This window comes from Diabrotica virgifera, chromosome 1, assembly GCF_917563875.1.
Source record: "Diabrotica virgifera virgifera chromosome 1, PGI_DIABVI_V3a".
In the NCBI taxonomy this organism is placed as follows: domain Eukaryota; kingdom Metazoa; phylum Arthropoda; class Insecta; order Coleoptera; family Chrysomelidae; genus Diabrotica; species Diabrotica virgifera.
This window is the reverse complement of record NC_065443.1, coordinates 11,987,553-12,001,510: the sequence shown is the minus strand read 5'-3', so window position 1 is coordinate 12,001,510 and position 13,958 is coordinate 11,987,553. Positions and strand designations below refer to the sequence as shown.

At 34.4% G+C, this 13,958-nt stretch overlaps 1 protein-coding gene across 1 annotated transcript in view; it reads left to right on the top strand.

Annotated features, from left to right (window-relative positions):
- Positions 1-13,958, top strand: part of LOC114326278 (collagen alpha-2(IV) chain) — a 73,876-nt gene that overhangs the window by 42,032 nt on the left and 17,886 nt on the right. Inside the window, exons 4-8 of the mRNA XM_028274624.2 lie at positions 9,518-9,787; positions 9,847-10,496; positions 10,561-10,733; positions 10,797-11,039; positions 11,101-11,322. Of these exons, the coding sequence (XP_028130425.1) occupies positions 9,518-9,787; positions 9,847-10,496; positions 10,561-10,733; positions 10,797-11,039; positions 11,101-11,322 (1,558 nt within the window). The remainder of the gene's footprint in view (positions 1-9,517; positions 9,788-9,846; positions 10,497-10,560; positions 10,734-10,796; positions 11,040-11,100; positions 11,323-13,958) is intronic.

Below are 13,958 nucleotides of genomic sequence, written 5' to 3'. Positions count from 1 at the left end.
ACTCCGTGGATTCCCTACTTAGCCCTTCGACTTTGATTTGTGTTTGTGTTGGTGCCACTCTCTTAGGTGTGAAGCATTTCATGGTGATTCTAATTTTACATAATACTAGGCTGTGGTCACTACCTACATCTGCTGAGTAAAGGTATCTTACGTCACTTATTTTTGATGGATGTATATCTCTGTTAGTTACAACATAATCTATCATAGATCTTTGTCCAGGGTATTATTGAATGTACATTTGTATATTTGTGTTGGTCTTTGTGGTCAAAAAAGGTGTTGTTTATTCGAAGTTCGTTATTCGTGCAGAAGTTTATCATCAGTTCTCCATTTTCGTTTTTTACATTCTCATTATGTTTTTGTTTAATTCCAGGTATTACTTGGTTGCCTATTTGAGCGTTAAAATCCCCCAGTATTATCAACTTTCCTCTAAGTTGATTTACTACTTGTTGCAATTGATCATAGAATATTTCCCTTGTTGTTTGGGGCTTACTATTTTCTGGGCCGTATACTCCGATGATGTTCAGGTCTTCCTTCTCCATTATAATTTTTGCTGCGACAATCCTTTCTGATACATATTGACACTCTTTGATGTTATTTTGGTATCTTTGGTGTATTAGTAAGGCTACACCCTCTTTGGCCCTGTTTTCTTTTGCTACTCCACTGTAGATTAGTATATATTCGCCTAATTTTGACTGGCCTTTTCCTTTGTTTTTGGTCTCCTGTAGAGCGCATATATCTATTTTTTTCTCTATTAACTCTTGGGTTATTTCTTGATCTCTAGTGTTGAGCGATCTTATGTTCCAAGTGTTTATTCTCATCTGGGTTTTGGAGGTTTTTCTCGTGTCCTTATTTCTTGCCGTGGTCGTCTTCATATTATCAATCCGGTTCCGAGGCTTCACATTGTTTCTTTGAGCAGTATTAGTTTTTACGATTGGTAGGTTGCTAAGCTTGCCAATTACCCTCCACATTTTATCCGGGCTTGGGACCGGCTGTGGTAATCGCAGAGCTACTCGATCCACCCTGCAATTACCCAGGCAGTGTTAGGTATCACACTCAGAGATGGAATACGAAACGAAGACACATTGAGAGAGCTACGCGTTCAAAACGTAGTGAGATGGACAAGAGCAAGAGCACAACGACGCATGTGGAGAAACAACGTAGATCGGATGGACCCTGAACCTATGGCGAAATGGGCGAAGACGCAGAAGCCCAACACCAAGCGAACCATAGGAAGACCTAAAAAATGATGGTACGAGAGCTGGAGCTCCGGATGGCAGCAGAGACTGTAACAGAAGAAACAGGACATAGTCCTATTAAAAGAAGAAGAAGAAGAAGAAGAAGAAGAAGATCAGTATTTATTAAGCATATCATTATAGGTACATTACTTTCGTTTTCAATGCAATAAGAGCCTATGATAATAAGGAAGTAATGAACCCTTTAATAGAAGAATACATTCATCTGAGACGTATTAGACCAAGAGACAGCGCTGAAAAATCTATTTGAATTTACTAAAGCTAGATTTTTCACAGTTGATTACTGTGATTGTTTAGAGAAACATACTGCGGTCGGTCAAGCGAAACGTAGAACAGGGGTTACTGAGAGGGTATCAAAGTTGCTTTCCTACGAAGGTAATTATTTCCATTTACTAAGGCTGAAAATCAGTACACACATTCTAAAATAAATATAAATAACAGTTATTACAGTCGGTCAGCTGTATGACGGGACAGAGCCGGTCGGTCGGCCCCAATAGTCGATTGAGGATATGAAGCATTTTGGCTCGCAATTTTTTCGTCCAGCATGGATTTACTTGAAATTTTCACAGAAGGTAGAGAATAGTCCAAGGATCATTTTATATATCATGCCGCTATCATACGCTAAAACTTTGGGGTGATTGCCACCCCATGTCGGAGGTGGGAATTTTTTATTACATTTTAACCATGTAATTCGATGGAAAAAGTGATTCTAAGGAAAAAACGTTTTTTACGTTTTCTTCGTAAAACTAATATTTTTCGAGTTATTCGCGCTTGAAAATAACAGTTTTTCGACGAAAAAATCAACTTTTTTAGAGGGTTTTTTGAGAATACCTCAAAAAATATGAATTTAATCAAAAAAACTGTAGATATCGAATTGTATCTTTTAGTAACACAAACCAAATCCTATAATGTCTTTAGGAAAACTTAAATAATATTTTTTCAAGTATACAATTAGATCTTTAAAAAAAAATAATAAAAAGTTTCTAGCATGAAAATTAAGCGACTTACAAAAAATGTCGGTACCTGCTTTTCTTTACGAAAAAATCAGTGAAAACAACCCCCTAACTACCTTCCTCATTCAAAATTGGTCTTCACCTTTCTGTAGTTCCTTTTATATTTATATTATCAATACACTCAAGGAGTTTGACCAATTTAAAATGCCTAATTTTGGAAAAATTGGAGTTTAAAGAAAAATTGATTTTTTGCAATTTGGTATTTTTCACCTTTTACTTCAAAATATCTCCGAAAATACTGAAGATATGAAAAGAATTATAAACTACTAATTTGTAGCTTTTTAATGACTAAAATTACCCTGTGCATAGATTTTCATTACAGTGAATAGTTTGCCAGCAGTGCCGGATTAACCATTAGACAAAGTAGGCAGTTGCCTAGGGGCCTCGGTCCCAAAGGGGGCCTTGTAGGGCCCAAAATGAAAAAATAATAATTAGAATTAAATAAAAACTATAAATCACATAAGTTGAAAAATTCAAATATCGCACAATACAAATACAATACAATATAAATCCACAGCTAGTGAAAGCTGCCACCAATGAAAATGCACGTGATGAAATAGAAATAGCCGAGGGAAACATAGCTTCCGTACCTGAAGAAGATGAAAAAACGTACAATGACAGATATACCAGTTCAAGAAAAGAACCAGAAACCGAAACTAAGTTAAAAATTGAAGTTAAAGGTAAATTGGGCCCAGAATTCGGAAACAACATAGGAATATGGAATACCATAACTGAAGACATATAGAAATTTTGGATTGGGAAAGGTTCTTCAGAATGTAAAAATCTTGATGGAAGTTTTTCAGCATCATGGAAGCAACAGAGATTTTTTACACAATCTATGATTTTTCGAAAATATATCAGTGTAAAAAAAATTAAGAGACATTGGCTAACATACTCAAATTGAAATGTTTATTGCTTTCCATGTATACTTTTTGGAGAACATGACGTACATTTGACGAACACTTGGCGAACACTCATCGACAGGCAGTGCCTTCATGGTCGAATTGACAGCTCTTTGTAAATTTAATTTAATCCAGAACGAGATTACTGGATTCACGTTCTGAAAAGAGTAGTCTCTGTGGTTAAGTAAGTATCTATCTTCTCGCGGATTAGCGTTTAGAAGTGATACAGAGATCCTTCGTTCACAAAATAATGGGCATAACTACTTAGGCATTTTAGAGCTACTTGCAGAGTACGATCCTCTTTAAGCTCTCATTTAGCTAAGTATGGCATTAACGGTATTGGAAAGCGTTCTTACTTATCTTCAAAGATCTGGGAAGATACACGTTTTGAACACAATTGTTAAAGAAATTAAGGAAGCCAAACACTGCTCCTTAAGTGTCGATTCAATACCAGATTTGTCTCATATTGACCAGTTTACTATTTATTAAGATATACAAATCCAGCTGATGGTAAAGTGTATGAGGGTTTTCTCACATTCATACCCATAAGTAGCCATACTGGAGAAAATCTTTCTTTTGCTGTTTTAATCGTTTAAAAAGACTGTGGCATTGATGTAAACGACATGAGCGGACAATCATTCAGCAAACATGTCAGGCAAATGTAATGTAATGGTATCCAGGCTCATTTAACTAAGATTAGGAAACTTGCAATTTACATTTAGTGCAGTCACTGAAGGTGGATATGAGCTATTACCTCCGATTTCGTTGAACCTCCATCGATTTGCATGAAAATTGGTGAGTGGTTAGAGGATATTTCAAGGAAAAAAGGTGACATGGTGCCAACTTGCGCTTTTACCCTGGGGGTGGATGCCACCTCTCCTCGCGGGTGAAAATTATTTTATTAAAAATAACCCCACAATTCGATAGAGGGACAAATTATAAGCTAAAAATGGTTATATAAAGTTATTAAAATAAATCAAAACTTTTTGAGTTATTAAAGATCAAAGATTTTAATTTTTCGTGAGAAAAATGCATGTTAATATCCAATTTTTCATAAATAACTCAAAAACTATAAGCTTTTACAAAAAAGTTATAATTGTCAAAATTGAAGCTAATAGAAAATCAAATAAAGAAAAACCTTTCAATGTTAACTAAAAGTAAGTTATAGGTAATTGAATGTATATTTCTTTCGTCGAGTACACAAATATAAATATCCAAGCTTAAATACCGGGAAAATGATACATTTTATAACATAAACTTATTAAACATTTGTCAAAGTTCTAAGAAATATCTATCAAATAAGCCCTCGAACAAGTTGATAGCATTAAAATTTATGCACCAAAAATGTTTCAAACTTTATCTTTTAAAATTTATTCCAAAAAATGTTATTGTTTTTTGTAAATAACTCCGTTAATTTTTAAGATATGAGGTTCACCTAAAAATTAGTTAAAAGTTAATTCTAAGAGCTATTAAAAAACGTCGAATTTAGTTTTTTGAACCTCTTACTTTTAAAAAAATAAAAGGTTAAATGGCCCCGGTTACATGGTTCTCGCAGCAAAATTGAAATTTTAAACGTTTCTATCTCGGTTATTTTTTATTCTACGGAAATAGTAAAATGGGTAAAGTATTTGAAACAGAAAAAAATAAAATTTGGTTATATATCATTTTGTACGTATATTGAGTATTTTTGGAGTTATTATCAACAGAAAATGAAAAGTACGATAATTTTAAAAATTCTGATTTTCTTAAATCATATCTTTTTTCAAAAATATGCATCCTAAACCGGTTAAAGTTGTTGAAATCATTAACTATGTTAACCTAAAGAAATTATTGTGAGGATTACTACAAATTTACATTTTTGTGGAAATGGCGTATGCTTTATTTTTCACTTTTTCCTAAAAAAATCGAAAGGGTTCTCGTATTTTCATCATAACTTGCTTAATTTTAATGCTATTAAGTTCTACTGGAGCTCATTTGATAGGTATTCCAAAGTACTTTGACTAGTACTTAACAAATATATTCTATAAAATGCATCGTTTTCCCGTTATGTAAGCTTGAATACTTAGATTTGAGTACTCGTCGAAAAAAATATACATTCAATTACCCATAACTCACTTTGAAATAATATTAGTTTAGTTCTTTAAGTGGGGAGTGTATTAAATCTTTAATTTTGGTAAGAATAACTTTTTAATAAAAGCTTATAGTTTTTGAGTAATACGTGAAAAACAGCATTAAGGCATGCATTTTTTTTAAGAAAAAATAAAATTTTTGATATTTAATAACTCAAAAAGTATTGATTTATGTTAATAACTTTATATAACAAATTTTGCTTAGAAGTTGCCCCTCTATCGATTTCTGGTATTATTTTTAATAAAAAAAATTTCACCCCCGAGAAGGGGTGGCATCCACCCCCAGGGTAAAAGCGCAAGTTGGCTTCATGTCACCTTTGTTCCTTGAAGTATCTTCTAACTACTCACCAATTTTCATGAAAATCTATGAAGGTTCAACGAAATCGGAGGTGAAAACCTTCAGTGACTCCACTAATTCCTTTTGCCGCACACTCGCTTAATTTAGTTGGAGTAAGTGCTGCTGAAAGTTGCGTCTTTTTTTCAGCCGCTACCCACCGTTGGAAAGTTATAATCAAATGATTAAATTAAACTCCACTAAGAGATCCCACTCGCCACGATCTAGTCATTAAAAGAACAAGCAGTACTAGATGGAGTGCAAGGGCTGACGCAACAAGAGCTTTGTCTAAAGGTTACAACGTCTTTAAATATGCTGTGCATTCTCTTGCTGAAAACACTAATCAAATGGATGAAACAGTTCAAGAGGCTGTGTTTGTTGAAAGAAATGTCAAAAAAAGAAACATTCGTAATGAATGGGTTTTGGGTAACATTTTAGAACGAATCAACTCAGTAAATCATTATAGAGAGAAGATATTGAACTTAAAACTGCAGATGGAGGATAGAGATGGAGGGGTTAACCGAGGTGGTTTTGGAGGGAGAAGACGAAGGCTTTAAGGGGCCTCATAGCTTGGGTTGCATAGGGGCCTCAAGATTCTTAATCCGGAACTGTTTGCCAGATATAGCTGTTTAAAACCTCTATTTACCAGCAAACACCCCCTTATTCGAGCCCTTTAAACCCGCCCTAATTAAAAACAAAGGCATCTTACGATTTAATTTACACAGTCTTATAGCTCTTCAAAAATCCTACAAAATCATTTTTGAGGGGTCTCATTACTGAGAGGGTATCAAAGTTGCTTTCCTACGAAGGTAATTAAATCCATTTACTAAGGCTGAAAATCAGTACACAGTGAGATATAATATTTTTCCAAAATTAGGCATTTTAAATAGGTCAAACTCCTTGAGTGTATTGATAATATAAATATAAAAGATTATTTAAGTTTTCCTCGAAAACGGTTTTTCGAGGCAAAAAGTTAGATTCAATAGCGGAAATTGAGGCGACTAATCAGTGATGAGGATCAATTACTGCCACTATTAGAAAAACTCAAGAAAATAAATATAAAAGACATCATTAACTGGGTAGCAGAAGCTTGGGAATCTGTGAATGAGAAAGTTATAAAAAACTCCTGGTAAAAAATTTGGCGAAGCCTTGCTTACGAAGAAAAGTCAGATCTAGAGGCTAAAGAAATTTGTTAAGGGCCGCGTCCCTTAGAATGTAGAAGAATGAGTGCACGCTGATGATGATGTCCACGAGATATATGATGAACAGAAAATCATTGAAACGTAACAGAAGAACCTTCAAAACCCTCTGATGAAAGATGAAAGCGATATGGAAGAAGATGTCAACAGCGAACAGTGGGTAACCCACTCAGACGGTTAAGTACTTCAAATAATATTTTATTGTCATTTTTAGATATATAAAGACGCACTGTTCTACCCTGTTAGTGATAACCACTAGTTACCACGTGGTGAAAAATACTGCGAATCCCTCTCTTGTGTTGACCTCTATAGGCAATAGACGGGCTAATAGACCAGGGCGCATCTGTAAAAATATTAGTACATTTAGACGTTGACAGGTGACTCAAATTTTTTTGCAGAAATTGCTTGAAAATAACTGAAATAATAATATTTCAGTTATCCTCCTTCTCAAAAAGGTCCGGAACATTGTTTAAATAATCAAAATGTCAAAGAAATGAAGGAAAAATTCGATTTTTTTCTTCGTTTTTTGATTATAACTTTAAAAGTATTCATTTCCGAGAAAAGTTGTACTGACATAAAAGTTGCGTAATTAAATTTTCTACAATATAGAATTGGTTAAAAATTTAAAAAATAGTCACCCTTGTTGCAAAATAGCAATAATTGCGAAAAAAACATACAAAAACAAGTATTCGCATTTTACGTTTTTCAACCATTTATGCTACACTTCGGACCTTCATATTTCACCCAGAAAAACATTATGATACAGTAAAACAATACTGTAAATTTCATTAAGATCGGCTCAATAGATTTTGCAAAATAAATTTTGCAATCCAGCTTTCGCAAAAAAAATTCATTTTTTCAAAATGTTAAAGGACTGAAAATAAAGCAGATAGCAAGTTGAATTTTTTTTGCTTATAGAAGTGAACTGTACCTTTCATTTGCAATTTGCAAAACTAAAATCGATTATCCACCACGGCGTCAGGAATTTTTTTAAATAAACATTAATTATTGGTGCTACGCGCAGGACAGCGGATAGTTTGCTTTGATTGGGCATTTCAGTGACCTTTGATAATGATTGATACATTTTAATTTTTATTACATTTCGATATAAATAAATAAATTTGTTTATTGCAAAATAAAAACACATACTCTATCCTTTGAAATAACACTTTTTTTAGCCAACACTTTCTTTGTTCATATATTTTAACTTAGAGTATAAAAGTTTATTATTTTTAAACATATCCAATTGTTTAAACAATATTTCACAAACAATAATAAAATTAGTTTGATTTTTGTGGAATTAAAATATTAAAATACAACAAAATATAGAGTAAGAAAATAATACATTAGATAAAGATTGGAAGAAATTTTGGTGAAAATCAACTTGTGTGAATCGAACACCGCTGTCCTGCGCGTAGCACCAAAAATTAATGTTTATTTAAAAAATTTCCTGACGCCGTGGTAATTAATCGATTTTAATTTTGCAAATTGCAAATGAAAGGTACAGTACACTTCTATAAGTAAAAAAAAATTCAACTTGGTATCTCCTTTATTTTCAGTCCTGCAACATTTAAAACAAAATGATTGTTTTTGCGAAAGCTGGATTGCAAAATTTATTTTGCAAAATCTATTAAACCTATCTTAATGAAATTTACAGTGTTGTTTTACTATATCATAACGTTTTTCTTGGTAAAATATGAAGATCCTAAGTGTAGCACAAATGGTTGAAAAACGTAAAATGCGAATACTTGTTTTTGTATGTTTTTTTTTTGCAATTATTGCTATTTTGCAACAATGGTAACTATTTTTTAAATTTTTAACCTATTTTATATTGTAGGAAATTTAATTATGCAACCTTTATGTCGGTACAACTTTTCTCAAAAATGAATATTTTTAAAGTTATAATCAAAAAACCAATAAAAAATCGAATTTTTCCTTCATATTTTGACATTTTGATTATTTAAACAATGTTCCGGACCATTTTGAGTGGGAGGATAACTCAAATATTATTATTTGAGTTATTTTCAAGCAATTTCTGCAAAAAAATTTGAGTCACCTCTCAACGTCCATCTCAAAACAGATGCGCCCTGGACTATAATAAATCTCTCTGGGATATCTCTTCCATATAGGACCATGTGCTAAAATACCGCGAATTTCTCTGATTCCATATAAAAACTTTTCCTTGTAAAATAGTTTAAAACGCAATCAATGACGTGTACTGTTTGCGTTTGCGAGAAAATATATCTCGCTTTTATCACATGCTGTATAACACTGCATGTTATTAGTAGTGTTAAACGTAGTAAAATAGTAGTAGTAGGGGTAGTGTTAAAATGTCGGGAATGCGGTAGGCAGCTTAAATTGAAACTACATTTATTACTGAAGTTCGATATTTCGCAACTTCATCATGAACATAAAAATGCTGTATTCTATTTTATGGCAAACCACAGCGGCCCCCAAAACCAACATAACCCATGCCATCGACCTGATGTATATGCCAGGTTGGGCGAAAATCCCTGGTGTTTTCCATGCTTTTCGTCTCCTTTCAATGGTGCCTGTTTTTGTCTTCCTTTTTTACCTTCACTTTCATTCTTTATAAATGATCACACTAACTTAAACATATCAGCTTTCACTCTGGTCTATTCAATCTCTTTGTGCAAGTGTTTACTTTGTATGTTGTTTTGTTTTAGGGGAGACCTTAGTGATGACGGTGATAACGGTGACAACGGTGAGGACGATGACTACATAAGTCCGGATGATTTTGCACGTGGATACGACACTACCGGTTCGTACAATCCAGGCCGCGCCGACGACTATACAACAACTGCTCCTGAAGGCGGAGAAAGCAGAGCTGGGTCGTATCCTGATCCAAGGTCTAATCCCGCAGACCCTCGCTACGATCCCAGATACGATCGTAGACATCCAAACTACGACGAGAGACTAGATCCAAGCAGTGACAGGTAAATTGCGTTTCCTATTACTCACTCACTGACTTACAGTATCTAATTACCATTTTAAGGTATGATGCCCGTTTTGATCCCAGTAGTCCCAGCTATGATCCAAGGACTGCACAGTACGGCCCACAATATCGGACAAATTCAGGATCATCTGGATCACAATATAATACGATAACTGGATCAGTTTCAACTTCAGGAACAGCAGGTGGAGGACAATACGGTCCAGGTGGGCAACCATCTGGCTCTTCTTATCCAGGCAATTCACAATCTGGCAGTTCTTACGGTTCTGGTTCTCAGTCGGGAGGTTCTTACAGTTCTGGTTCACAATCAGGAGGGTCAAGTCCAAATGCCGGAGCTCCTTATGCCCCAAGTCCGCAAGGAGGAAGCTATTACAATGCCGGTTCTAGTTCTCAATCAGGCAGTTCTTACAGTTCTGGTTCACAATCGGGAGGTTCCTCAAGCCCAAATTCTGGAGCACCTTATCCTCCAAGTTCGCAAGGATCAAGCTATTACAATTCTGGTTCTAGTTCTCAATCAGGTAGTTCGTATGGATCAAATCCTTATGGAACTAGTACTGGATCAGCTTCCGCATCAGGATCTATTTCAGGATCAAGTCAAGGTTCAGGTTATTCAACAAATTATGGTTCTAGTTCACAATCAGGAGGAAGTTACTCTTCAGGAGGATCGTTTCGGCAAGGCTCACAATCAGGAGGTATGTTATTCATATCTCATCTTTACGCAATTTTTATTTTTAAACATTATTTACATATATTTAGGAGGCGCATACGGATCTGGTTCTTACAACGAGTCCCGATCAAGGTCAGGAGGCTACGGTTCAAGAGTAACAAGCAGTAGAAGACAATATTCAGACAGCTACGATGTCTTCGATTCACCAAAAGCTGGCGTTGATAAATTTTTACCAAAGTGTTTTGCGGAAAAAGGTGCCAGAGTAAGTTATTTTGTGTAACTGTTTTAGTTGTAATCCTTAATTTTTATTTCCATGTATTAACAGGGTACACCAGGAACACCGGGTTTACCTGGTGAAAAAGGACAAAGAGGTTATCCAGGAGGTGAAGGTATAGCCGGAGATAAAGGAGATAAAGGAGAAACTGGTCCTATTGGTCCTAGAGGTCCAAAAGGAGAACGTGGTAAAACCGGAGTTCCTGGTTTTCCTGGTCTACACGGAATTCCTGGAGTAATGGGACCACCTGGATCCCCCGGTATACCTGGTACTGATGGTTGTAACGGAACTGATGTAAGTATATCTAATTAATTTTTATTATATTACAAGAAAGTATAACTCAGATAATTTATAGGGTCTTTCCGGTATAGATGGTCATCCTGGGGAGCCCGGACCACGTGGTTTACCAGGTATCTCTGGTATTAAAGGAGAAAAGGGAGAAGCAGCTCATTGTGAAATTACATTGAAAGGACAGAAAGGGGAACCTGGACGAGATGGAGTTACAGGTCCTGCTGGTAATCCTGGGCCTCCAGGTCAAACTGGTCTTCCCGGGCCACAAGGAGATCATGGATCAAGTGTAAGTCTAATATTTCTATCAACATAGTATGAAGTAGACACTTCTGTTGTATGTAGAGTAGGTATATGAACTTATTAAAAAATCTTTAAAATTTATCCAAAAGATAATGGAAAATCACAAAAAATTAACTCAATTGATATGTAGATGACGAGGTATGACAAGATCTTCAAGGAAGGTGGTTTTTCGTAAATTGACAGGATATCTATATTATCCGAAAAAATGTATCAAAAAATTAAAGGACCGAAAACGTAAACGTTTTGTGTTTTTTGTGATTTTTCATTATCTTTTGGATGAGTTTTAAAGATTTGTTAATAAATTCTTATACCTACATACAACAGAAGTGTTAACTTCATACTACGTTGTTTTATCGATGGTATACAGCATACAGCCAACTATAGGGTTTACCCAATGAATACGAGCCCCTTCCCATATCAGTTGGCACAATGTAGATTTAAAAGAAAATCCAATTTTATAGAACAAAAACAAAAGTCCAGCATACCTAAACTTCGAAAGTTTTAATTCATCGATAATTTTTGGATTTCCAGAAGTATACAAAATATGTTTTAAATTAATAAGAACGATTAATTAAACAGAATAATAACAAATTAAAAAAAAAACAAAAAAAATATCTAATTTTAATAAAACAAATGTGGAAGTTTACAACTAAGTGACATCTTTTTTATTTTTAATTAGATTCAAAATTATTCGAGGCATAGTTTTTGTTAATTTCTGATAACACTCTAGTGTAAATGGATCCTATATTTTTTGCAAGTTTTGCTTCAATTCTTTGACGGATCTAGCAGGAGGTTTCCTCAATGTTTTTTTTATTTCGCGTAAAAAAGAGGCGCAAAAGTTTTTTTCGGGGGCCAGTCGGGACTGTTAGAAACGTATTCCAGAAGTTGTATACCGTGGTCACCAATCCAGTTTAAACTCTTTTTTGAGGTATGGCAACCTACGCCATCTCGTTGGAAGGCAAAATCTTTCGCTAATTTAAACTTATTGAAACGACTTTGTTCCACAATCGGTAAGAAATTATTTAAAACTTTCAAATAATATTTGCAGGTATTTAAGATTCCATCGATAAAATGCAATTTTTCCAAACTATTCGATTACATGCTGCCTAAACGTGGGAAATTTGACCTTTCTGTTAAATCATTAAGCTGAAAAGCTTTACTTTTCCTGCGTATAACTCGACTCCTACTGTATCTAACTCGACTCCAACACAAACACAAGCTTCCAATCTGGATTCATCACTCCATTGTATTGTATCCCTTACTGAATTTGTCCAACCTCAATGCTCTTTTGACCATTTTAACTTATTTTTCTTGTGTTGTAATGTCAAGACTGGATTTTCCTTAGTCTGCGATAAAATTAAAATTTTTACAAAGAATTCGTATTGATTTTTTTATCTTTATCAATCACTTTGTAAGTAGAAAATCTTAATTTGTGGACCTCTCAGTGACATGTCGATCTAGAAACGTGTGTTCCAACCAGTTTACTCCAAAAATTACTTATATCTAGATAAGTTGCACGTCGGTTTTTCACTATAATGCGTCTTAATCCCCTTCTACATATCTGCTTCGCTTATTTTACTTTTTCCTACATTTATAGGTTTTGTGATGACAAAACCTGAGGTTTTATATCTCCGAACTATATTTCTTACACTATACTGTGACAATTGAAACATATTCGCGATTTTCGAATTGATTTTCGAGAATTAAAAAATCTATTGATAATTGAACAAATGTTCTCATCCATAACTTTACCTTCACTCATTCCCATCGATGACTTTATCCCGACAAACGGCAATAGGCTTTATAATATCACAAAATCTATTTGACATTAATTGACAATTGTTTTGTAATCATTTTCCATAGCCTAACTCTGATTTTAAGATAATTATGAAAAAATCAATGTATGTTGATGTAATTAAATCAAAAGCCACGATTTAGCGATTTTTAAACGCTTTTATTTAGTTCAATCGTTTGCGTCAAATCTTTAGACGTTAATTTGACTGCCTTTTCTTCAATCGAAATGAATGAAATTTTGCAGACATATGGATTCACGGGAACAATACACGAATAGTCGATCAAATTTTTTTTATGTTTATGAATTGTTTAAATAAAAAAAAAACGATTTTAATGGAAAATGCTTAAATTCTCTTGTTTTTTACAATGTAGAAACTTAAAACTTTTACAGATTGTAGCTAATTATATGAACTATACATAATTTCACTTTTTACGTTATTTGTTTACGTTATGCTTCATATATAAACAATAAAGTTTTAAATTTATCCAGTTTCTGTCCGATTTCTATCCAGTTTTCAGCGAAAAAAAGTTATGGCGCCGCAGAGGGACGAATGCTGCCCTTAGTATTGTCGTGGACTTCGACTGTCCATAAAACGCAAGGTTCGACTGTTGACTACGCTGCGCTGTCGTGAACTTGGGCCCGAAAGTGTTTGCGTAAGGACAGGCTTAAAAGCCTGCATTGAGCCTGCAAAGCTTACGTTTCATTGAGCCGAGTGCGATCATTAAGGTACGTATCCATACAAGGGTGAACCCCGCTCGGTGTAGCTGCTCAAAGGGATACAGCATGCGCTCCCTTACACATAAACCGCAAACCGGTTGAAACGAAGA